Below are 24202 nucleotides of genomic sequence, written 5' to 3'. Positions count from 1 at the left end.
TAGACTTAGTCACATGCTTGTGATGTTTGTGGCTACTTGATTTCTACACATACAACTTTTAAAATAAATTTTTTAACTGAGGAATATAGAGACATACAACTGGTTTTTATATATTGGCCTTGTACCCAGCAATCATCCTAAATTCACTTATTTTTTGTATTTTTTTATATACAATTATGTCATCTGTGAATAGTGATATTTTTATTTCTTCCTTTTTAGTCTTTATTCCTTTTATTTCTTCTTGTATTTTTTTTTTTTTGTAGATACCCTTTATCAAATGCAGGCAGTTCTCTTCTATTCTTAACGTCCTAAGTATTATATCATTAGTGAATGTTGAATTTTATGAAATGCCTATTCCGCATGTATTTACATAACACTTTTGTCCTTTATTTGTTGATGCATTGAAGTGTAGTAATTCAATTTTTGTGTTGCTCATACTTTGCATTTAATCCAGTATTATTAAATTACTTTTGTCTTTCAAAGAGTTTCACCTTTGACCACTGGGAACTGTTTCATTTGTCTCCTGTGTCCCTTTGGCATACCCCACCAATTTGGGATTGATTTGTTTTGTGTATACTTTCTTACTTTCTGGAACTACATAAAGTTTCAGGCTTATCTTACAGATTTTCTGTCTCAGTCTTAGAATTCACCATTTCTCCAGGGAGTCCTGGTTCCTTTTACTGGAGAACAATGTTACACACCAAGACCTGAATGCTAGGTGTGCTCTTTACTGCTGGAGAGTTGTTGCTTTCAATCACTTCCCGCTGGCAGAGAAACGAAATGTGTATGCTAAGCTGTCTTGAAATACTTCAATATATAACTATCTGTATCTATGTAAAGCTAAACATGAGTTCATCGTACTGATGTTTCAAGCATGAGTTCATCATACTGATGTTTCTAACTAATCCATTAGGTAAGCATGGCTCATTCTAGTCTCCTCTCCTTGCTAATCTGTAAATTCCCACTCCAGCAGTGAGAAACCAGACTCCTATTCTACCATCTATTTACTTAATTTTTCAATTCCAGTGTATATGCATAGAAGTATCAGAATTACCTCATAAGTCCTTGGGGAACATCTTATAAACTAGAGTAGAGTGTTTACATGCAGTTGATTTTGTCTTTAGTCTCTCAAGCTCCACTCATTTCCAAAGTTAGCACCTTTTCCATCCAATGCCTTCTATGAAGTGGTTTCACACATTGGTAATATAGTTTGATTTTCTCGTCACAGTCTGCATCCTTTCCTGGGGTTTCATAGCTTTTGCATGTTTTTTTAAGGTCATATACATTAGGGTTCTCTTTGTGCTATAAAGTTTTATAGGTTTTGACAAATGCATAATGTCATGTATCTACCATTACAGTATAATACAGAATAGTTTCACTATCCTAAAGAATTCCCCTGTATTTACTTATTCAAACTTGTGTTCTTCCTTCTGAATCCTTGGAAACCACTGATCTCTATAGTCTTTATTTTCACTATAGTTTTGTCTTTTCCAGAATGCCATATAATTAAACTCATACAGTGTGTAGCTTTTTCAGATGGTTTCTTTCACTTAGAAAGATGCATTAAGGTCCATCCATATCTTTTTGTGGTTTTATGGTTCATTTATTTTTATTGCTGAATAAATATCCCATTGTATGGATGTACCACATTTTTCATCCATTCACTTATTGATGGACATCTTGGCTGCTTTCATTTTTTGGTGATTATGAATAGAGCTGCCATAAACATTCAGGTGCAGGATGTTATATGTACCTGTGTTTTCAATTCTATTTGGTGAAAACTTTGTTAACATGATTGCTGATTGTATGGTAAGACTACATTTAGTTTTATATCTGCTGAACTGTCTTCCAAAATGACTAAATGATAACAATAAGTGAGTCTCTTTTGTTTCTTCATAAGCATTTGGTATCACCAGTTTTTTGGATTATAGCCATTATAATAGGTGTATATTGGTATCTTTTTTTTTTTTTTTTAATGTGCAGTCACCTAATGATATGTAATACTGAGTGTGTTTTCTTACATGCTTATTGTCATCTGTATATAATCTTTGGTGATATGTATGTTCAGCTATTTGGCCTATTTTTTAACTGGGTGTTTTCTTACTCTTATAAGAGTTCTTTGTATATTTTGGAAACACTTCTTTTATTCAGTATTTGTTTTGTAAATATTCTCTGCTAGTCTGTGGACTATCTTTTCATTTGCTAATAATGTCTTTTATAGAACAGAAGTTTTAAATTTTAATGAAGTACAACTTACCATTTTTTAAAACTTTATTGATTGTGCTCTGATACTAAGTCATTGCTAAACCCAGGGAAACAGGTAGTTGCTCATCTGAACAAATTATGGGAGGGCAGGGGGAGTAAAATTCTAGCTTTAGCAGCTCCTTACATGGACTTTCAAATCATCATCCATGTTTCAACCCCCTTGGCCTTATCCCTTAGCCTTTCTTAAGCATTTAAGGGCCCCTTATTTCTAAAACTATCTTGCTGCTGTTGGTTTCCTTGTAAATAGATAGGATTAGCCTGTTTCTGCTCTGCTAGGTTGGTTATCACTCCTTCATCTGCTTTCAGTCTTTCAAAATTTTGTTAGTACTTCTGTCATGTGGAATCCCCTCTAGTTCATTTTGCCCTGGTGAGTATACATGGCTTTTAATCATTTACTTTCATTTTAGTAGTGTTGAAAGAAAAGAAATGAAGATAACATGCACTTAATCTGCCATATTTTACCAGCCGAATCCTGAATCTTTTTTAACTTGTCATTTTATTTTTTAAACAAAGCATCCTATTGGCGACTATGTGAGGTCAAAGCCCTAGGAATAATGACTAAATCTGTGCTAAATTCCCTTGTCTCCATTTTTTATGGGTTTTTCAAATGTAACCTTTATAAGCATCTAAAATAGTCATTTCTGGAGATTATCTCAAGTTCATGTTTCCTCCCAAATGGCACTTTGTTCAAAATACAGTATTTGGTAGAGTATCATGGGACATATTTTATTTTATTTTTTTAATGTTTTTATTTATTTTTGAGACAGAGAGAGACAGAGCATGAGCAGGGGAGGGGCAGAGACAGAGGGAGACACAGCATCTGAAGCAGGCTCCAGGCTCTGAGCTATCAGCACAGAGCCTGACACGGGGCTTGAACTCACGGACTGTGAGATCATGACCTGAGCCGAAGTCGGACGCTTAACCAACTGCGCCCCCCAGGTGTCCCTCATGGGACATATTTTAAAAACATGAACATAAGGCAAACATTTTTTGTAAGGAAAAAATATTTAGGGTAAAAGCATATCTTAGATTCAGGAATACTATACTGTCAATAGAAGACAGTACTAGCCCAGTAGGGAAGTCAAGTTAGTAGGGAAATAGCTAAGATAAATATGGTTAGTTCCTATAAGGGATGCAAATAAAATAGAAGATTCAGAAATAGACAGACCTAACCAGCATTTTATGGATTTTTAATTTTAGGTGAAAAATCAGATCATTTCAAAAGCTGGAGCTGAATGTGATGTTAAATAATGGCAACTGGTGACTTAAAAAGAAGCTTACGGAACTTAGAACAAGTGCTTCGCTCGCTAAATTATCCTAAAGAAGTGGATTGTGTAGGGTAAGCTATGTATCAAAGTTATTTGTGTTCTTTTTGGCAATGACTTGAGGTAAGATTTGACATTGGGGAGGTATTTAAATAGACAGGTTTTATCTGGGTCAATTGAAAATTTTCCCTGTAATATTTAAAATATTTTAGACAGCAAGTAACTACAGGAGGTTTTTTTTTCACTAAGTATGAATTAATGAAAAATTGTATCTAACTCAAGAGATTTAAAATATGTTCTTAGAAGTAGAACCACAATATATACCCCAGTATAAGGCATGGTTTCTGTAGAACTTTTAAATTCATAAAAAATAATATAATGGATTTCATTAATTATACAGTATTCTATCCTCTCACATTTTGGGTTGGATGATATTTCTTTTTGATTTTGAAGATTTTAGTTAATAGATTGCTTATGAGAACTTACACCATGCTCAAAGATTGTTACCAAGCTAACTCATTTAATAGACCCCACTTTGAAACTTTTGCTTTAGTTTCTGCTTTTCCAGTATGACTGCTTTCCTTTGTAAATGTAGCAACATGCATTCCTTCTATATTCATGCTAACCTAATGGTACTCTTGTCATCTTCTGTCCCATATTTCCTTTTTCTTCTTATCTGGGATTATTGATTAAAAATATTCCCCACTGGGAGTGCCTGGGTGGCTCAGTCATTTAAGTGTCCTACCTCTGCTCTGGTCATGATCTCATGATTCGTGAGTTAGAGCCCCATGTCCGGCTCTGTGCTGACAGCTCAGAGCCTGGAGCCTGCCTCGGTTTCTGTAACTCCCTCTCTGTCTTTACCCCCCACCCCCCATGCTCTCTCTCTTTCTCAAAAATAAATAAACATTAAAAAAATTAAAAAAATATTCCCCACTAGGATACAACTGAAGTCCGGTACTTTGTTTTGTTTGCTGCAGTATCCCCATATCTAGAATTGTGCCTGGTACATATTAGCAGGTAATTAGACATTTATTCAATGACAGTGGACAAGTCCAGATTAGGTATATGTTCAAGGAGTGGAGTGAAACTTGGTTAAAACAATAAAGAGAATCCTGGAGTAATGTGCTTTACATACAAGAATGAATGTTCTGTTGGACACTGGGGAGAGTTAACTCCAAGAGATGGCTACAAATGAAAGGATAGTGAGGAGAGTGGGGAGAAAGTTGAGTTCTGATGACCTATTATAGCCCTTCTGTGTGAGAAACAGAAGGTGTCCCATAGTATGTACTAATCATGTCTTGGTTCCTTAAACAGGGAAATCTAGTCTTCCTGGGATTTAACCAGTTTGAGTAGCCAAGTTTTCTTCCTACTACTTTTAAGCATCATTTGAAGACACATTTTGGATAGGAATACTTCTAAAATATACTGATAATTCTTCTGTCTTTTGAGTATAGCATTTAAACATTTGATTTTCTGTCTCAGGAGTATCATTAAGAACAATTGCTTTTAGACTATTTCACAACGTAGTAACTCTGCAGAGTCTATTGAGATTGATAACACTGCTTGCTGCTGCTTATTCAGATTGCCCCCCTCACACTCATACACACTCCCCCCACACATATTTTGATTCTTTCTATTTCTTATCCATTTTTTGAAAATGTTTTCTCTCAGCATCTGATTTTTTGGGGGGGGCCAGTATGCCAACTTGTAATATGTTTTCTCACAGTGTCTAATCAAAGTTCTCAGAAACTAGATAACAAAGATTTTTGAGTTAAAACAAGAGGTATTGGGGGTACCTGGGTGGCTCAATCAGTTAAGTGTCTGACGCTTAGTCTTAGCTCGGGTCATTATCTCATGGTTTGTGAGATCGAGGACTATGTTAGGCTCTGTGCTAACAGTGTGGAGTCTGCTTGGGATTCTCTCTCTCTCTCTCTCTCTCTCTCTCTCTCTCTCTCTCTCCCTCTCCCCTTCTTCCCCCCCACCCTTGCTCTCTCTTTCAAAGTAAAATGAACTTTCAAAAACAACCAAAAAACAAGAGGTATTAAATGTATACCTGGCTGTCTTCTAGTCATAACGTGCACAAAATGGACAGATTTTGCTGTTCAAAAGTATTGTTCTCATTTCCTGTTTTGAACTAACAGACAATATTGCCAGCAGTTTTATCATTGGGTAAAATATTATTATACCTGTAAATATAAAAGAGGATTTATATTTGTACTGAAAAATAAAATGTGATTTTAATATGTACTTGTTCTCTGCCTTCTTAAAAAAAATTGGGTGATGATGGGGAATTTTATGTCTTGAATTTTGTGGAAAAACAAGTTTTGTGTAAGCACATTTTTACTTCAGTTGAACAGATGTAACTGGATAATTGAACAAATACCTCCTTGCTTTGTTGTGGCAGAATCAGTGAAGGTATTTCACATTGAGAAAATAATGCCCATATGTGTAGACAATTAGAAAACAGTACAAGACAAAACCTGAGGCATCAAACACTGAATACCCTGGGACTCATTCTGGAAGAGATCAGTCTGGATCAGAAAGTTGAGGATGGCTTTATGGATGGCTTGAAACTTGACAAATAATTCATAGTGAATAACAGACAAGTACAAAAGAATGGGATACTTTTCTAGACTGGAAGAATTAATGTAATCTAAGGCACAGATTTCTAATGAGCTTGATATAAATGGAAGATGCAAACTGATTAGCCCAGTTACAGTTTCTAGCCCTATTTTCCTCTCTATAATTTAAAATTCATAATATTTTACCTTTGCAGGTTTATTGTAAAGAGCAAATGAGGTAATGTAACAAGTGTTTGCCAAACTGTAAAGTGTACTGGAGCACTATCAGGTGGTACATTTGTTTAATCAGAGAAAATGGACTGATCAAATAAGGCTAAGCTTTGGAACATCAAATACTGTGGTGAATAGACCGTACTATGACTGAAATGCTAACTAATAAGTTAAATAAGCTATTATTTCATAGCAATCTGGCTATACTGATTTAGAGTAGGAGATGGAATCAAAAGACTTTTGTGTATCTCCTAATTGTTTGGCTATAACATTAACTTACAAATTATCGGCATCTTATTTCCCTTTCTATCTAACTTTGTGGAATTATGCTCCTTAAAACTTTTTCTTTTTCTTCCTAATAGTTTGGTAAAGGGAGATACAACTGCATCTTTGCCCATCATCAGCTATTCCCTTACCTCATACTCACCTTATGTAGCAGAACTTCTGATGGAATCCAATATAGAGCTCATAGCGAAGAATGACTTACGCTTTATAGATACTGTCTACAAGGTACTTGATTGTATGAAACATTATTTCAGAAGTCATAATGATTTTTTTAAGATTAATGTTTTATAATAACTCCTTAAATATATGTACAGCACATACAGTTGACAGTATTTTCATATGCATTTCTCATTTAGACAGTTCCTATTATAATCAAAATATAATTTAAGTCCCCTTTATGTTTTATAATCTAATAAATTGCAGTTGGTAAACATTTGCCTGTGGTTACCATTTACTCTTTTTATATCAAATTTTAGTAAAATTTGGCATGTTGACATAAGTTAGAAATGTGACTGTTGAGTAAATTTTGTGGTTTGTAGAATTATGAGTAACCTAGTTGTTAGTAAGAAAGAACTATAGCTTTGAGATTTCATGTTCCTTGACGTCTGGGACCATATCTTCTATCTATTCTAGTGTCTATACTTGTACTATATTGGGACTGAACTTAATCTCATGATTAAAAAATTCCTTCTGATCATTACTAATTTTTACTCAAGCAGTGGTTATCTCAAACTGTTGTTAAAATAATAAAACCCATTTATCAGATCAAGTTGTTTTTGTTTTTGTTTTTGTTTTTTTTGAGAGTTTACATTTAATGACATGGGATCTTTTCTATGTGTAGAGTCTCTGTTTAATCTTCCCTGTCTTTGCCTCTAACACCAGCAGCTTCCTTGAAAGACTAAGAGGCACTTCTAAGAAATCCTAGGGTTCTAGAGCATAGGCTTTGAAAATTGGTGGTCTAGTTAGTCTGTTTCTCTCATTTTACAAATGAAACATTGGAACTGAGAGGACTACTGACCTAAGAAATCATATAGTGGAAGAACTAAACAAATAACAACTAAACAACTGTTGTTTTCTAACATCTGGTATGGCATTCTTTATTTTCTACTAAGTTAAGGAGTTTTTCTAGTACCTATGAGGATATTTGAACCTTTTGATCATTGACTGTATTTTGTTATCTCCCTGGACATGCATCTATTCTCTGCTACTTTCTAGCTGCCCATTTCTACCTGGATACCTCCTACCTGGTTCTGACTACCACCATGCCTACAAATCTCTTTAGTACCTCCATCTAATGCCTTGATCCTCCTTCTTGAAGATGGTATTACATTCCTGACCAGGTGACCATTTATCATTTTGGATTTTTATCTATTTCCTCTTTACAGCTTCTTCGTGATCAATTTAATTATAAACCAGTTTTGACAAAAAAGCAGTTTCTCCAGTGTGGGTTTGCAGAATGGAAAATCCAAATTGTTTGTGATATTTTGAATTGTGTGATGAAAAAGCACAAGGAATTGAGTAGTTTTGAGAAGGTAATTTTATTAATAGATTTTAACTTACTCTAAGTTGCCTGGTATTTTAGCGGACAAATTCAGTACTCTAGATAGCCAACTAACACATAAGTACAATTACTGCATTGTTCACAGATTTAGGCAACCTTATGCCTGATGTTTGCTTTAAATACGGGTCACTTCCGAGGCACCTGTGTGGCTTAGTTGGTTAAGCATTTAACTTTGGTGCAGGTCATGATCTGACAGTTCCATGAGTTCAAACCCCACGTCAGGCTCTGCACTAGTAGAGCCTGTATGGAATTCTCTCTCTCTGCCTCTCCCCCACTCGCTCTTTCTGTCTCTCAGAATAAATAAACTTTTTTTTGAAAAAGAGAGACTCCAACTGAGGGTTGCTGGAGGGGAGGTACGTTGTGAGGCAGTAAGTTAAATGAATGGTGGGCATTAAGGAGGGCACTTTTTGGGATGAGCTCTGGGTGACGTATGTAAGAGATGAATCACTGGGTTGTACTCCTGAGGCCAAGACTACACTGTATGCTAAGTAACTTGAATTTAAATTTAAAAAAAAAAAGAGATCATTCTTTGGAGTCAGATGGACCTGTTTATTAAATACTGGTCATTTGTTTTTACAAATTTGTGACTTTGAGCTACTAGCTAAGGTAACAGTTCAAACATAATGCGTTTTCCTTACTTTTTAGTTTTCAGGAGACATATCTCATTAGATTTATTATTTGGCAGTCATATTTCATATATGAAAATTCAAATAATGTAATTTAAATATAATATAATTTTAATGTCAGCTTTCACGTACATTTAGTCTCAGTACTTTTTTTTTTTTTTTTTAGATTCCATCACAACAAAGAAAGAAAATCAGTTCTGTTAAGTCAGAACCTTCTTCAAGCACTGAGAAGACATCTACAGAATCCGTTGGCATTGATATCACTGGCAGATTTATGACTTCAGGAAAGGTAGGAAGATACTAAGAAAATACGTAGGTGTTAAAGATTTATCTACCTAATTAATCAAATGTACAAGATTCACTTTTCTGACTAGTAGCTGGTAAAACATTTTTAGTCAGATTTGGTTAAGGAGTTTTGACAATGTATACTGTAATATTACCTGGAGAACAGTCCTCATATAAAATAGAAATGTAAAATGAACAAGGTTTGTTTTTACATTTCTATTTCCTAAATCTGCCTCATTTCCCAGATAGAATAGCGATGATTTGGGAAGGTTGTATAATGTGGTCATGACATGTACTCTTATTTATGTATCTAGTCTTCCTAAAACATGGAAATGTATGAGGAACATACCATTAGTTATAGTGATACATTATGATAATTCATTTGCATGAATTCCTATCTCTGTACCATGAGTGTATATTATCCAGTGATTGATAGTCTCTAAATCTATAATCTGGTTTTGGGTAAGTTTTTTTTAATATTTTCTCTTTGTTAGTAAATATTTACCTACCCTTGTCTCCTCTGAGCATTTGTGGCTTAATGAGTCCCATGCATTTAGGGATAGCTTTTCTATCTCCAAGAGAAATTGAGTTCAAGGTATTACTTTATAATGATCAGTATACTTTTACCAATCTTCCTTTTGGGGCAAACCATTTCTGAGATTAAAGCATAGAATATCAGATAAATAATCAACATGCAATTAGATAAAGGATGTGAATAGTTTCTGGTGGAAGTAAAATCCAGAGAATTATTTCTTCCTAGTACAATGTACATGAGTTATAACAATCTATTAAAAAGCTACTTTTATGCCTCTATAACAGATAATGACATTTTACTGTAGGAAAAGCATTCTTATATCAATAACTTTTCTTTTTTTTTTAACGTTTTTATTTATTTTTGAGACAGACAGAGCATGAGCAGGGAAGGGGCAGAGAGAGAGAGGGAGACACAGAATCTGAAGCAGGCTCCAGGCTCTGAGCTGTCAGCACAGAGCCCGACGCGGGGCTTGAACTCACGGACTGTGAGATCATGACCTGAGCTGAAGTCGGATGCTTAACCGACTGAGACACCCAGGCGCCTCCTATCAATAACTTTTTTACCTAACTCTTGTTAGTTTTATATGATTTTCTAATTTTTAAGTGGTTTATATCTAGTATCTTTCCCTAATATATAAGAATTAATATAAACAAGAAATTTCTTACACCTTTTTTAAAAATGTTTTTTTAATTTATTTTGAAAGAGTGCATGCAAGTGGTGGAGGGGCAGAGGGAGAGGGCAGAATCCCAAGCTGGCACCAAGAGAATCCCAAGCAGGCTCCATGTTCAGCACAAACCCTGACCCAGTGCTCAGTCTCACTAATTGTGGGGTCATCACCTGCGCCGAAACCAAGAGTTGGACACTTAACTGAGCCACCCTGGTGTCCCTATGCTGCTTTTTTTTTTTTTTTTTTTTTTTTTTTTTTTAACCTTCCTGTTCTTAGTACAGGCACTATAAGCACTTACTAAATATAAGCTGATATAACTAAATGTATTTTTCAATTTTCTATTTCAGTTTTGGGGCTGAGTAGTAATATATATTGTCCTAACAAGGAAAGGTGCAAAATTTCATGGCATTTTAGACTTGTTTTTCTTAAAGTATTGTTTGTTATTAGTCAAATTTTAATCAGTTGCATCGGATCTTTATCAGAAATTTTAATATTAAAAGTTGGAATCAGTAAGTACATTCCTTTGTTTACAGTTAGAGATTAAGTCAGTACTAAAACAAATTATCTCTTTTCCCAGTTCCTTCTGTAGAGTATGATTTGTGAATTCTGTGTTACATTATATATTTTTATAGTGCATATGCAGTCTAAGGTAAAGGAAGTAGGCAGGAGAGTCTTGTCTGAATGCATAGTTTGACCTAATGCCTTATTCTCAGGACTTTTGTCATTATTAATTTTGAATTGTTAGCTGAAGAGCTGATATTTTCTGGTTTGTTTAATAGAAAAAAATTGTAATGGGTCCTACTCACGGAGCCAATTCTTGATTATTTATGTGAATTATGTGGCAACCTATTATGGAATGTTTCAAACATTTATAAAAGTACCACTTCCCACTATCAGCAAATTATCGACCCCTTGTTAGTCTTGTTTCATCTTTATTATAACCACTTTTCCAACATCTTCCCCCCAATTCTGAAACAGTATGAATCAAATCCCAGACATTATTAAATAGTTACTTCAATTTTTCTATTATGTAAGAATGCTCCAAAAATAATAACTGCAATTTCATCATCATAAAATATTGGTAATATTAACAGTTTAATCAATGTTTAATATATACCTTACTGTTATAATTTAAACTTTCATAAATTTTAAACGGAAGATAAGGTATTTCTTCTGCAAAATTATGTATATGTTGAAAATAATTGTATGAGGAGAACATTGAAGCAGCGCTGACATATTTTTCTCTATGCAGACAAAAGCTGTGGTGATCCGTCACCTGTATAATGAAGATGGTGTTGACATTCCTGAAGATACGAGAAGTACAGTAACAGATGTTAGTGGAGCATTTGATGTGTGTGACTTAAAGACTACTGAAATAAAGGTTCCTGAAGTAAAGTTCCCTGAAATCAAGTCTGAACAACAAGTAAGAATTTTGGACTTCCTTAACAGATGCCTGTATTTCTTACTTTGATGTACATGATTACTTCAGCACCTAAACTTTGGAATATCTCTAGCTTTTTGCATTATTACTTATGACACAACACTTTATTTAAGAATAAGTAAGTCTACTGTTTATAATTCAACAGATACTATTTGCTGCTTATGTTTAGGGTACAGGGCCAGGTGTTATGGGTAATGCAAAGATGAATAAGAGACAGTACTTTGCTTCAAGGAATTTAAAGTCTGGTTAGAGACAGAAATACACTGCTTTCTACAGTGAAGGTTCTGTATCATCTATCCCTCTCATTAAAGAATGGAAAAAACTGGTACACACTCCCTTCTGCCATTTTATTTCCTTTTTTGGGACCTTGCTATCTTCTTCTCTTACTTTTAGAATACCTTTTCTATTACTTTATTGCCACAGACCTTCTTATAGTGTCTTATCTATACTGCTCTGCTGACTTCCTTTTCTATCTTTTATTTCTTGTAACTTCTATACACCGCAGTTTATAATTGGCATTTATAAAAACTACCACATGGTCATTAGGCTGATTTCCTGTTAATAGCAAACTGAACAGTTTCAAAGCACTATCATATTTTGGTCATTCCCTCTTAGCTTTGTGCTGGGTGCTGTTACAAATAGCTAGTTAGTGGTAGTTTTATTATACTACCAGGTGCTTTTCTAATAGCTTCATGCAGAATTAATCTTCAGATGAACTATATGAAGTACAAACTCTTGGAGATATATATATGTATATATACACATATGTGTGTATATATACACACACATACAAACACACACACACACAAACACACACACATGTTTGTATATAAATTGAAACACCAAGGTCACACATCTCAGAAGAGGTAGTTTCAGTGTCTGAGCATTCTGCCTGTATAGATCATAGTCTTTTAACTCTCATGCCTGTTATAACTATTGAAATAACGCCGTGGAAATGGAAATACATTGATTTTAAAAACAATTTCAGTCTGTCTAATACAATTTTTAACCTTTCTAATCATTTTAGGATATTAAAATTAATCATGAGATTACTGCACTACAGACTATGCTTGCTGAATGCCAAGAAAAACTTAAGAAACTGACTTTGGTAGAGAGTAGATTAGACTCTTTGGAAGAAAAAATGAAAGGAAAAGTGATGGTAAATGAAAAAACCTGGGCTAATCTTCTAAGTCGTGTCACTCTTCTTGAAACAGAAATGCTTTTGTCTAAAAAGGTATTTCCTATCTTTAACATTTATGGGATATCTCAGATACATTGTTAAGTGTGTATTCTTTTAGAAAAACTGAAAGAATATTTAGGTAATGGGAAAGTGTTTAGTTGAAATGAGGCCCTATTTAGATGTAGCCCATTTTGTTGCTGCTATTGTGGTTATTGTTTTTCTCTTTAGCAACTGAGATAATCTGGCAAGCCTCTGTAGGTTCAGCTTTTAGAGCTGTTGATACTGTAAGCATTTTAAAAAAGGTATGATAATGTTTGATTTTTATGAAGAGCTTGAAATTATATTCTTTAATTGTACAAAGGTCCTATTTTTATAGTGAAAAGAAAAAAGTGGACAGAACAGGAACAATTAAAATTATGACTTCCTTTTCTTATTTACAAGTTATAAATTTCCTGGAAACAGTCACCAACTTTGCCATTGCCTTATGAAGTCTGAGAAATTTGTTTTGATTTGCTTAGGATTTCAATTTCTGGTTCTAGTCTATCTTTCCTTCCTAACAGTAAAGTTAGTTGATTCAAGAATGTTACCTCTGCTTCCACATTTGAAAGGTTATTTCATATTCATAGTGGTATTTATGTATTGCTTTACAAACAATTAAAATTTAAACATTTATCTTGTTATCTTTTATGCTTAATAGTAAGAATAGTAATAGTAAGAATATAGTATAGAATAGTAAGAATATAAAATGAGAACACTTTTCATTTTATTCTAAATACTAAATTATATTATTCCAGAATGATGAATATATAAACTTTGGTCAAGTGAATGAAGACTATGAATCCAGTAATGACTTGGATATTCTGAATTCTGGTAAGTTGTAATATTATGGCAGTGGTATTGGTGGTAAGGTAAAGAGTTTTCAGGAAGATGATTTTTATAGGTATTTGATAATTTTAATAGTCCCAAGCCTTATTTTTTAGAAGCTGCAAATTTCCTAGGAAAAAAGACAGTATTGAAATTATGGACTACTGAAGCCAAGGATTGCTTAATAAAGCCGGTTTACATATCTTACGCGAGGTAGTGGTTGAATAAAGTCCCGTGTACAAAATTGCAAACTTTTATAGAGGCATTTTATTTTACTCTTTTAATTGCTAAATGCTCTAGAATAAACATGGAACTCCAGAGTTTTTAATTTAAACTTATGATAGCTTCCACCTCTGTAAATAACATAAGTAAAAAAAACATTTGTCAGTAACCTGTAATGTATTACAAGCCTCTTGAATTTAATCAGTTAAATGATGATAATGTCTTCTCCATATCACTTACTTCCACTGGATTACTGACATTTTCATTGTGACTGAGCAGCAAAGCTAATATTTCTGGGCTTTTTTTCGGTGATAGCTTTTATTTTTTTATTATACTTTTTGAATAGACAAAGTTCTAGATTTTGTCTTATGCTAATAATTAAATCATATTTGCAGAAGAGATATTTTGTCCAACTGAGAATTCATAACAAAAAAACATTTTAAAATCTGTGGATGCTTAATATCATTAAATCTTTCAGCTACTGTGTATAACAACACCAACATTATAGTACTATGTACCTGACACTGTCCTTAACTGCTGTATTAACAAATTTAATTCTCAAACATTCAAGTACTGTAATTATCCATATTTTACAGAAGAGGAAACTGAGGTACAGAGAGATTAAATAAATACGCCAAAGACCACACAGCAATTGAATAATGGAGCATATTTTAATCTGGGGAACTTGGCTCTGAAGTTTTCTCTTAACTACTACATATTTAGTATACATGTCAGTTTTATGGCAGGACAGTTTCAATGATTAGGTTACTATATAATGATTTGAAGTGTTATTTCAGGCAATAAATTTATTAGACTACAGATTTCAGGTTTGGTAAATGTTTCCTCTTCAAATTTAGCATTCATTCATTTATTCAGCAAATGTTAAAGCTCAACTCTGAGATCTTTGAGGTCAGGATCTTTACCTTATGATCTGCATAGCAGACAGAAATTAGGTCTGTACTTCTAGCTCCAATATCTGTATATAATGGAGTTCAGTTTTGTATGTAGTGTAAGAGTATTGAATGCCTGCTATTTGCAAACGCTTGCCTTTTCCAAGTTTGGTTTTGCATGTTCACAATTATAATTTTATTAACATTTTTACAGACCTACCTTTAACCCATTGAGTTAACACATAACCAAACATAAGCCAATGTACTAAGACTTAGAGTGATAGGCAGATAGGCCATCATCTGAAATGGGTTGTAGATTATGAACAAGATAAATATCTGGTCTCAAGAAGTTTGTAATCTAACAGTGATCAGTTAAAAGAGTTAAGTTTATAAATTCTTACACTTTGTCCTTTAAATATGCATGCTACATGGAACCAGAGAGTTTGATTTCACTTGGAAGTTGAGAGCAATAACTCACCAATCTCATTTTAGGATTATGTTAAGTTGGGAATGGTTTTTGAGAAGTTTCAGATTTGTTTTCCCTTTATTAGAAATAGTGTTTCCATGGGGGGCTGTAAGGCGTCTCTGTGTTTGGTAAAAAATCAGTGAGGAGAGGCTTTTATTATAAGGATTGCGCTTACACTGGGAGATTTTGGAGACTGTTTAAAATGAGCGTTCTTCTAGTTTGTGTTCTGTTAGGAAGTGGGAACACTTTGATGAGTGATGATAAGAATGAATGCTGAAATTTTCAGTGGAAAAGAAGTACTTGATATTAGTCGGGAGAGCACTATAGCTGGTCCTTTGTGTGTTTGCTGCTTACATGGTGTCCTTGTCTGTATTCAGACATGACAGAGTTGGTCTTGTTTTGTTTCATCAAGGTAATGAAGTGACCTCATATGATGGTTTTCTATGAACATAAATAATTATGTTCAGTTGGGGATACAGTGACCTGGTTGTTAATTATTGGATAGGCCATGACCATGAACGCTCTTTGTTTTTTGCTTTGCTTTTTTTGTGCCTTTTTCCTCATAAGAAAAAAATTAATAAAGTCATAGTGTCACAAGTGTATGGATCCAGTATGACTAGAAGGAAGGGTACATGTGGGCATATGAAGGAAGTTGAAACAGAAGAGTAGAAAGATAAAATCATGGAGTTTATATGGGGTCATAGGTTTTTAGCAAAGTAAATACAATCAGATTTATATTTCAGAGAAATCATCTTAAAACAGAAAAGTGATTCATTATAGGAAAGTAACACAGGAAAGGGCGGTAATTTGAAGCATCTTTCAGATCCTTTATTTCAGAATAATGAGGGTGTCTGCTAAGGCTATGATAGTAAGGATTAAGAAAAAAATTACTTAGTTGTTAGAATTGATAGCTCTTGATTGCTGATAGAAGTTGTGGTGAAAGAGAGAGAAAAAGTCAAAACGGACCACTTGTATTTGACTTGTGTGATTGGGTACATAGTCTGTACTCTTTAGTAGAGAATTAAGGAGAAAGTTGGGGAAAAATGGATTCACTTTTGAAAATATGAAATTATGTATGAGATACTTAAGACAAAATATCCAAAAATCAATCGGACATATTTTCCCTTGATTGGGAAGGACTGGTTTACAAATTAGTTTTCCCTGCTATTGGAAAGAGGAGCATTAACATGAAACCTTTCATAAGCCTAAATGCATAAAGCAAAGTAGTACCATGAATTTATAGGGAAAATATTTTGACCATTCCCACACCTCAAAAATAACTTTTTGTAGGCTTTTTTGATGCCTTAGGACACATCTTGCCAATGGATGCACAAAATAAGTCCCGATAAAGCAGTTGCTCACAGAAACAGTTCAAAGCTATGGCGGCTTGATGCTGAGATGCTGAGTGTAACTCCCAGGGAAGGAGCTTTGCGGGCCACTCTCGCTGCTCCAGGTGTGTGATGCCTCTAAAATAACTTGCTGTGAAACAAGTGCTGAATGCTATTTTCATTTTTTTGCCGTTATTCAAAAAAAGTGAAAATCCTCCTTGATTTCTTTTGGTTGGCAAAAACAGGCACTAATGTGGGTCTTCTTTAAAAGCAAAGTGGCATAATGTGAACTTTTGATAAGCGGGAGATACCTGTATAGTTAAATGGCAAAGGACCTAACTAGTTCTCTTAATGCAGTAAGGTAATTCTCCAAAGTTGTCAGTTAAAGATTAAGGGTCATGGGAAGTTGGCTAGAAAATCTAGATCTTACAGATCCCCTTTCTTCATAGAGATCTATTGGCAATGACTCTGAAATTGTAAACAATAATTGCCCTACGGACTACTACTCTTCCCTTTCTTTTCCATCCTGAGCTTAATTTTTTTTTTAAGTTTATTTATTTTTGAGAGAGACAGAGACAGAGCACAAGTGGGGGAGGAGCAGAGAGAGAGGGAGACACAGAATCTGAAGTAGGCTCCACTGTGAGCTGTCTGCACAGAGCGCAACATGGGGCTTGAACTCACGAACTGTGAGATCATGACCTGAGCTGAAGTTGGACGCTCAACCAACTGAGCCACCCAGGCACCCCATCTTTTCCAACCTGAACTTAGTTGCCAAATCTTTTCTCAACTTCCCATAGCACAGTTAAAAGCCATTATGTTTAAACAACGAAGACTGTATACTAAAGACTTAGGAAAGCAATAGGAAAAATCATCACAGAAAGTAATACACACTTCATTGATCTGGCTATTAAAATATGGCTTGTGTTCTGTATATGTCCCATTCTGTAATCTCTGGAATGCCCTATGTGGCTTTCCCAATAGCCTCCATAGCCTGCCTAATACCAGCTTTTTCCCATTGTGAGGTATATACCCTTGAAGGCTAGATAGATACTTCCAAGTCTAGGCCCCAGAGAGCAGAGCAGAAAGCTGTTCCTTCACCTTCCATTCAGTTTCCATTCTGTCTTCCCACTTCTTATTTCCTGTCCTAGGACTTAAAACCTCATTATTTTTGAACAGCTTAAAAAATGTTCAGCTCTTTCCAAGGACACTCATCTCTATCCATGGAAAATGATACAAGATTAGGGAATGGTAGATATAGTTCCTGCCTAGTTTCAGGTTATTCCTTGAAATTACCTATTGCCAAAAGCCCCTGTTAAAAGAGCTGGGTATAGATAATCTTCAAAATTGTACTATGTGATCTTGATCCCTGAGCTTGACCAACTGAATCAAGAGTAAACACCTAATCCAGGGAATGCCAATTCAAAAGGTGTTGAGCCAGAGCATTTTTTCTCCCTTGGGAATTTGGAATTAGGATACCGAGTCAGTCAAGATGTTGAGCCTGGGCTAGGCTGGCCTTTTTCTTCCAAGTTCATGCTGATAAGTAAGCAGATGTATGGAGTAAATAGGTAAGAAAAGTAGACAGAAGAGACTGGCTCTGTGTGAAATGAAAGTAGAAGTCTTTCCAGTTGTTTCAGTCTTCAGGTGGTAATACCTTTTCCCTAATTGAGGTTGTCTATGTAGGCTTACAATAAAACTGTCTTCATATAAACCAGTTTAAATGGGTGCTTATTTTTTTTTTTTCTGGCCTTGATTTTGCGGTCATATGTATCTTGACTAAAACATAGGGCTAATGGGATTGATTTAATAGTAGCATGTCTTATAAGTGATGTTCTATATTTGATTTAGTCATAGGAAAGATTTGCCATCATTTTGTCGCATGAATGGTATCAGTGTACGAGGTGGAAAGTTGTTCACTTCTTTAGAAAAAAAAAAAAATCTTTAAACCCTGAATTTTAGGCATTGTTTTTTCCATACAGGTTAACTTAGGATGGAATCTTTATTGATTTTTCAAAAGTATACTCAGCATTAGTAATAGTTGCAACCATCTTCAGAAAAGAATATTCATGAGTCAGTAGCTGATACTTAAAAATAAATTATGAGCTTGCCTACTTGCTATCAGGACTATCAGGATAAAGATAGTAGTACCTTTTATAATATTTACTGGCCAGTTTTTAACATCTAGATCTCTAGGTATAATCTTAAAAGAATAATAACAATTTGTCTGGGTCAATACCAGTAGCCATTTTATATTAAAATGTCTGTTTTTCTTCCATTTACAAATAAAATTTTTAGATGTGACTGCACTGTGAAGATAACCTAAATATTAATTTCTCCACAGATAGAAAAGGCAAAGAGGAGAGGCAAACGAGTGTTCCTCTATCCTCTGGTTATAGCACAGTGTCATCAGATTCAATTCCCAGAACCTCAATGGTTTGTTACTGTGGTCTGAAAGAGAATTCAGAGGTAAGAAAAACTGGCAACTGCTTAGATGATTTCCTTTCTAAGGGCAGGAGAATAAGCAAGCACTAGATTTGGTTGTAGATGCATTGGCAAGAAAAATAGTGAAACTGTAAATCTTAATCTCTCGTAAAAATTCTTTATGATAAGTAAACAGTACTTAATGCAATGTTTTAGACTGTTTTATATGTTCACGGTCCATCTTTGATGATGGTTTACTTTGAGAAATCGCCTAAATTTGTTGCTTTTTAAATTAAAGGAAACAACAATCCAGAAAATGGAAAGGATGAAAAAAATGTAAGTAACAGAAAGGGGGAACAGAAATTCATTTCTCTGTAGGGAGTTGTATTGGATTACAGTATATATAGAAAGTGCATATGTGTTTCAAACCTTAAAGGTCTCTCAATCAGGTGTGGAATTTCCTTCAGGACTCCAGTGGATAATAAATCCCCCTACAGTTATGTGTTTGTGAGATGAGTCACTATTTTGGTTTCCAACAAGTGATGTAAAACATTGTTAATGGAATTAATTGTAGGATTAAACAGTGCAGAGATATTTCTGGTTGAAGTTAATCAAAAGTATTATCTACCTTTGATAACTGATTTATCAAAATATTAAATATATGTAGGTGGATGGTTTGGAGACATTTTAAGTATTGTTAAAGTATTGCTAGTCTTTCAGTTATTGGTAAAATAATACTAAAAATGATACTTGTGTCTTGTATGAATATGAAATAGTAAAGGCAGTTGAAAGGAAATATGAAATGTAAGATGTGTAAGATGTGTAAGATGATTATGCAGCATCCTACTTCAGGGGACTATATTGCTTTGAAATTTCATAAGTACTAAAATAACTCATGCTCTAAGAATTGAAGACTCAAAATTGACTTTAGTGGTATTTCTCCCCTCTGGCCATGGTATATACTTAATTTATCTTTTATACCTGTAAATAAGAAAAGTACTGAAATTTATTTTGGGCTCAAAAGCATAATTTTCAGCCACTTAAATCCTGTGCCTCATTATGACTTTTTTTTTACTTAACATATTATTTATTTGTTATATTTCAGGTTTGAAGAAACTGCAGAGTTACTGAAATGTCCAAATCACTAATTATAGAATTTTCTGCGTGAACTTCTCTAGGACTTTGGCTACTGTACATGTTGTATATTTTAAGGATTTTCTATAAATTTAACATACTGCAATATTTTTATGAAGAATTTTTGAATTCCATTTGGTATATGAGTTTTTTTCGATATTGAGTAAATACTTAAATATTTTTATGCTACGATTACACTGCTTTACTGTATTTTACTTTTTCAAGGAAAACTTATGTGCCAGTACGTGTCTTTTACAGAGTGAAGTCATTATAGCACTGTATTTTTGTGTTGACATTTGTTGGCAGTGTGCTAAGTAATATGTTTTTTAAAGTAGAGGCTTGTGGACCATGGTTTACATCCTGTTGGAAACACTCCAGCTGGGACTTGCATATTGTACCCAGGAGGCTCTCGTGCATACCATCTTGCCATCTGTACTGACTAATATGTTGTAATGAAAAATCAAAAATGCTCATTGCAAATTAAATAAAAATATAATTTTAATGTTAATCAAAAAGCAGCAGTACATTTTCAGTTAACACTGAGAAAGTCAGGGTATGATTCTCCTTTCGTGTTTGGAAATAGGTCAGAAAGTTCACCATGAGAAATGTGTTGAGTATTTTAGTGCTCTATTCCATAACACATTTTAAGACCAGCAGCGCAGACACAGATGGTGGCCATCCAGTATTACAAGGTACACAGTAAGGTCTTTTTGGGTTTTTTAGGTGATGGGAAGTTATATATTTTTCTAGAGAGAGAAAAGGTCTTAGATGAAGTTAAACCAAGAGAAAAAATGAAATTCACTTGAAATTACTAGAGAAATTATCTTTTTTTATCTCTATAAATTAGAAAGTGTAATAATAGCCCTGGGTAATCTATAAGAAAATTGACTACATTATTTTGAAGGAAAAAAGGAGTATTTTTTCTTTTTTATTATTATTTAGATTATCTAATTAGATTTTATTTGTTCATCTGTTTATAGTCTATATGTTCAATTCGATAGTTGTCACGTGAAATATTAACGTTTCGTTAAAATTCTCTGTGGAAATAACTTTTCAGTATTTTTAGTATTCTAGTACATAGTTATTAGACTTTAAGAATTTTTAAAGTTAGCCTACAACTTTAAAAAATTGCATTAAGTAGATATCTCTAGAATTGATGAATCCAATTAGCTATATTTTTTCAATTATAAAAGATTTATAAAACTCAAGATATTACAGTCATAAAAGAAAAAATACTGCTTTTATATTCTAAAATATCAGTACCAACATGGAATTATAGCACCACCTTGTGGTTCATATATCAGTATTTTACCTTTTATTAAAACAAGTGATTTCCCATAAAACATACTTTATATTTCCTCTTTTGAGAAACTCAATTCCAATTAAAAAAAAAAAACCTTTTTCAAGTTTTCTTGTTTAAAACAGAAGAAAAAAATGTCCCCTTTTCTCTTTGTCTCTTTCTTCCCTCCCTGTCCTTTTGTTTTATATAGCATACATATACAGTAGACCCTTATACACCATAGGTGTGAACTGCCTGGAACTGCCCAGATCCATTTTAACATGGATTTTTTACAGCACAGTACTGTAAATGTATATTCTTTTCCTTATGATTTTCTTAATGACATTTTCTTTTCTTATTGCAATACAGTGTGTGATACCTATAACCTAAAAAAAAAATGTGTTGCATAGCATTAAGTTATTGGGAAGAATTCTGGTCTACAGCAGGCTATTAGTAGATAAGTTTTTGAGGAATCCAAAGTTATATGCAGATTTTTGATTGCGTAGAGGGTAGACTTCCCCAACACCCTTGTTGTTCAAGAGTCAACTGTGCATAACAATTAGATGATTTGAAACTTCTTTAATCCTAATTTGCATATAGTATATGCAAATATACTATAAGTATAAGGAACTATTGAAAATGTAGTAAAAGTTGTTTTATATTATCAAGTAGAAATTTGGAATCCAATCTTAAAAATATTTTTGTCTAACAACGTGAAACAAAAACTAAAAAAGTCAACTCGTAATAACACTATACATTTACACTTATACTACCCTGACGACATAGTTTTTGTGGAAAACAAAGCTAATTTGACTTTGAAGTTATTGAAGTGATAGCCAAATTGTTATTTTACTCTTATTACAGTTTTCTCTCAAACAATTTGGTTAGTAGCTTGTAACCTTAAACCCCTTTTGATTAATTTGAGGGTCTTGAGAAAGTGAGAAAGGAGAATCCTGGAGAGATTATTTGGAGCTATGTTATTAAACCCTTAATTGGAATTTTCACTAACTCCATCCCCTTAATTCTCCCATAACCCGGATGAGAAGTATTTATTTTACTACCAACAGAGGCATCTGCAGCTTGTGCTGGTCTGGATGAAGATTATATAGGAACACTGTAAAGAATGAGTGAGGGAAGGTACTAGTCAGAATAGATTAAAGAAAAGTAACATCAGCTGTGTGAAAATCCTAGGCAAAGATAAGGATTAATAAGTTGGAAAAAGTTCCATATTTTTTGTTCGTTTTATTGTAGCATTTTTAATGTGATGTTTTAACATGGAATAAATATATTCACTAAAAAATAAAACTTGGAACTGTGTTTTACGCCATTCAGTACTCATGGCTTTATATAATTGACAGGCACTTGGGGAAGCATTAAAAATTAAAGAACCTTGTCAATTTTACAAACTGCAACACTTTCAGAGCTCAAATAACAACATGATAGATTTAATTTTTACTTTTTAACGGTCCCCAGATTCTTCTGTCCTTTCTTTCAGCTGCAGGTTGTTTAGAAGGTGAAGAGGTGGAGTAGTGTGAAACTTTAAAGTTAAACTACAAAATTAAAAGTTTAATTGTTGTGTCCCTTGACTTTTAATGTTTCTAGTGAAAATGGCAGGTTTCTTATACTGTTCCGAGTGAAGGAAGCAGGAAAACCAGAACTGACAGCAGGAGCAACATGGAGACAAATTTATTTGGGGAGGTGGTGGCTACAATTCATGTTAGTTTGATAATGATTGTTATTTATACCTAATACTTGTAGGAATAGGGACTATGTATATAGCACGTCTTACTTTTCTCTCTCAAGCCCTAAATCACTAATAGAAAAGTTTAATTTGAGTTTTTAAAGAAGATTTTAAATGCAAAGTGTTCAACATTTTAAAGTTAAGAACAGAGAACTTAATAAGTATCCCCAAACGTATAAATTGGGTTGAGCTCTTCAGTTACTTTGGTGTTGAAATCCTGAAAGACACTTGTACATATGCACTAGAGTTATTTTATACCTGTTTTTTTGAAACCTCTTTTGACTGTCCCTATGGATTGGACCGCACATGCCTCACCTACTCGTACAGCTTCTCACGTGCTGTATCGGTAAAATTTACCCCAACGAGGTGCTTGCTTTCTGGATCCTTACTTGATGGTATTTCTACTTCTTTTTCTATTTTGCCTTTCTGAAACTTCTGAGTTTCTCTAAGAATGTATGCCTGTTAGGATGTTTATGAAAAATGGATAAAATCAACTATGGGCTGGTTACTGATTGTTATAAATGGAAAACAATTCATTTGAATTAGAGTGGTGCCAGGATTTGATCATTTTTTAGACCATTACTACTGGCTCACTTTCCATTTTCCTCATCCCCCACTCTGGTGAAGAAACACACATTACCATCTCTAAATTTTAATACGGGTGGCTTGTTTTTGGTGTGTTTTAGTGACAGCTGCTCTCAAGAAACAAAACAGAATCTCACTCAGCCAGAGATTACTACTCCTAACCTCCCACTCGGAGTCCTGTATCCTCTTAATCCTTGTACCTCTTTTCCCATTGCCACTTCATTCCCTCTTCTGGTTAGTGCTGGCGCTCTTCATGGACCCCCCGCTTACAGCCTTCCTCCCTCAGTGTAGCCACACTGCTTTTCTGAATTGTTCCTTTGATTATGCTATGCTGAAGTTTCTCTTCCTCCTACTGAGCAAAGCCCTTCTTACC

The 24202-nt window shown here is 34.1% G+C and overlaps 1 protein-coding gene across 10 annotated transcripts in view; it reads left to right on the top strand.

Annotated features, from left to right (window-relative positions):
- CEP44 (centrosomal protein 44) overlaps nucleotides 1-23752 on the top strand; it is a 28055-nt gene extending 4303 nt beyond the window's left edge. For 6 of the 10 annotated variants that reach the window (XM_019440968.2, XM_019440973.2, XM_019440970.2 and 3 more), the window contains 10 exons: nucleotides 3466-3604; nucleotides 6685-6832; nucleotides 7993-8139; nucleotides 8961-9083; nucleotides 11534-11704; nucleotides 12750-12956; nucleotides 13697-13772; nucleotides 19011-19135; nucleotides 19389-19426; nucleotides 20196-23752. In XM_019440968.2, coding sequence (XP_019296513.2) covers nucleotides 3516-3604; nucleotides 6685-6832; nucleotides 7993-8139; nucleotides 8961-9083; nucleotides 11534-11704; nucleotides 12750-12956; nucleotides 13697-13772; nucleotides 19011-19135; nucleotides 19389-19426; nucleotides 20196-20238 — 1167 coding nt within the window. In that variant the 5' untranslated portion in view covers nucleotides 3466-3515 and the 3' untranslated portion in view covers nucleotides 20239-23752. Of the gene's footprint in view, nucleotides 1-3465; nucleotides 3605-6684; nucleotides 6833-7992; nucleotides 8140-8960; nucleotides 9084-11533; nucleotides 11705-12749; nucleotides 12957-13696; nucleotides 13773-16634; nucleotides 16798-19010; nucleotides 19136-19388; nucleotides 19427-20195 lie in introns of those variants that run through there. The other 4 variants (XR_008421621.1, XR_008421620.1, XM_053901115.1 and 1 more) reach the window with 4 other exon arrangements.
- Nucleotides 23753-24202: the final 450 nt, after the last annotated feature.

Source organism: Panthera pardus, unplaced genomic scaffold (assembly GCF_024362965.1).
Source record: "Panthera pardus isolate Hobbes unplaced genomic scaffold, ASM2436296v1 HiC_scaffold_13, whole genome shotgun sequence".
NCBI lineage: Eukaryota > Metazoa > Chordata > Mammalia > Carnivora > Felidae > Panthera > Panthera pardus.
Note: the sequence above shows the minus strand (reverse complement) of the source record. Positions and strands in the feature narration are given on the sequence as shown.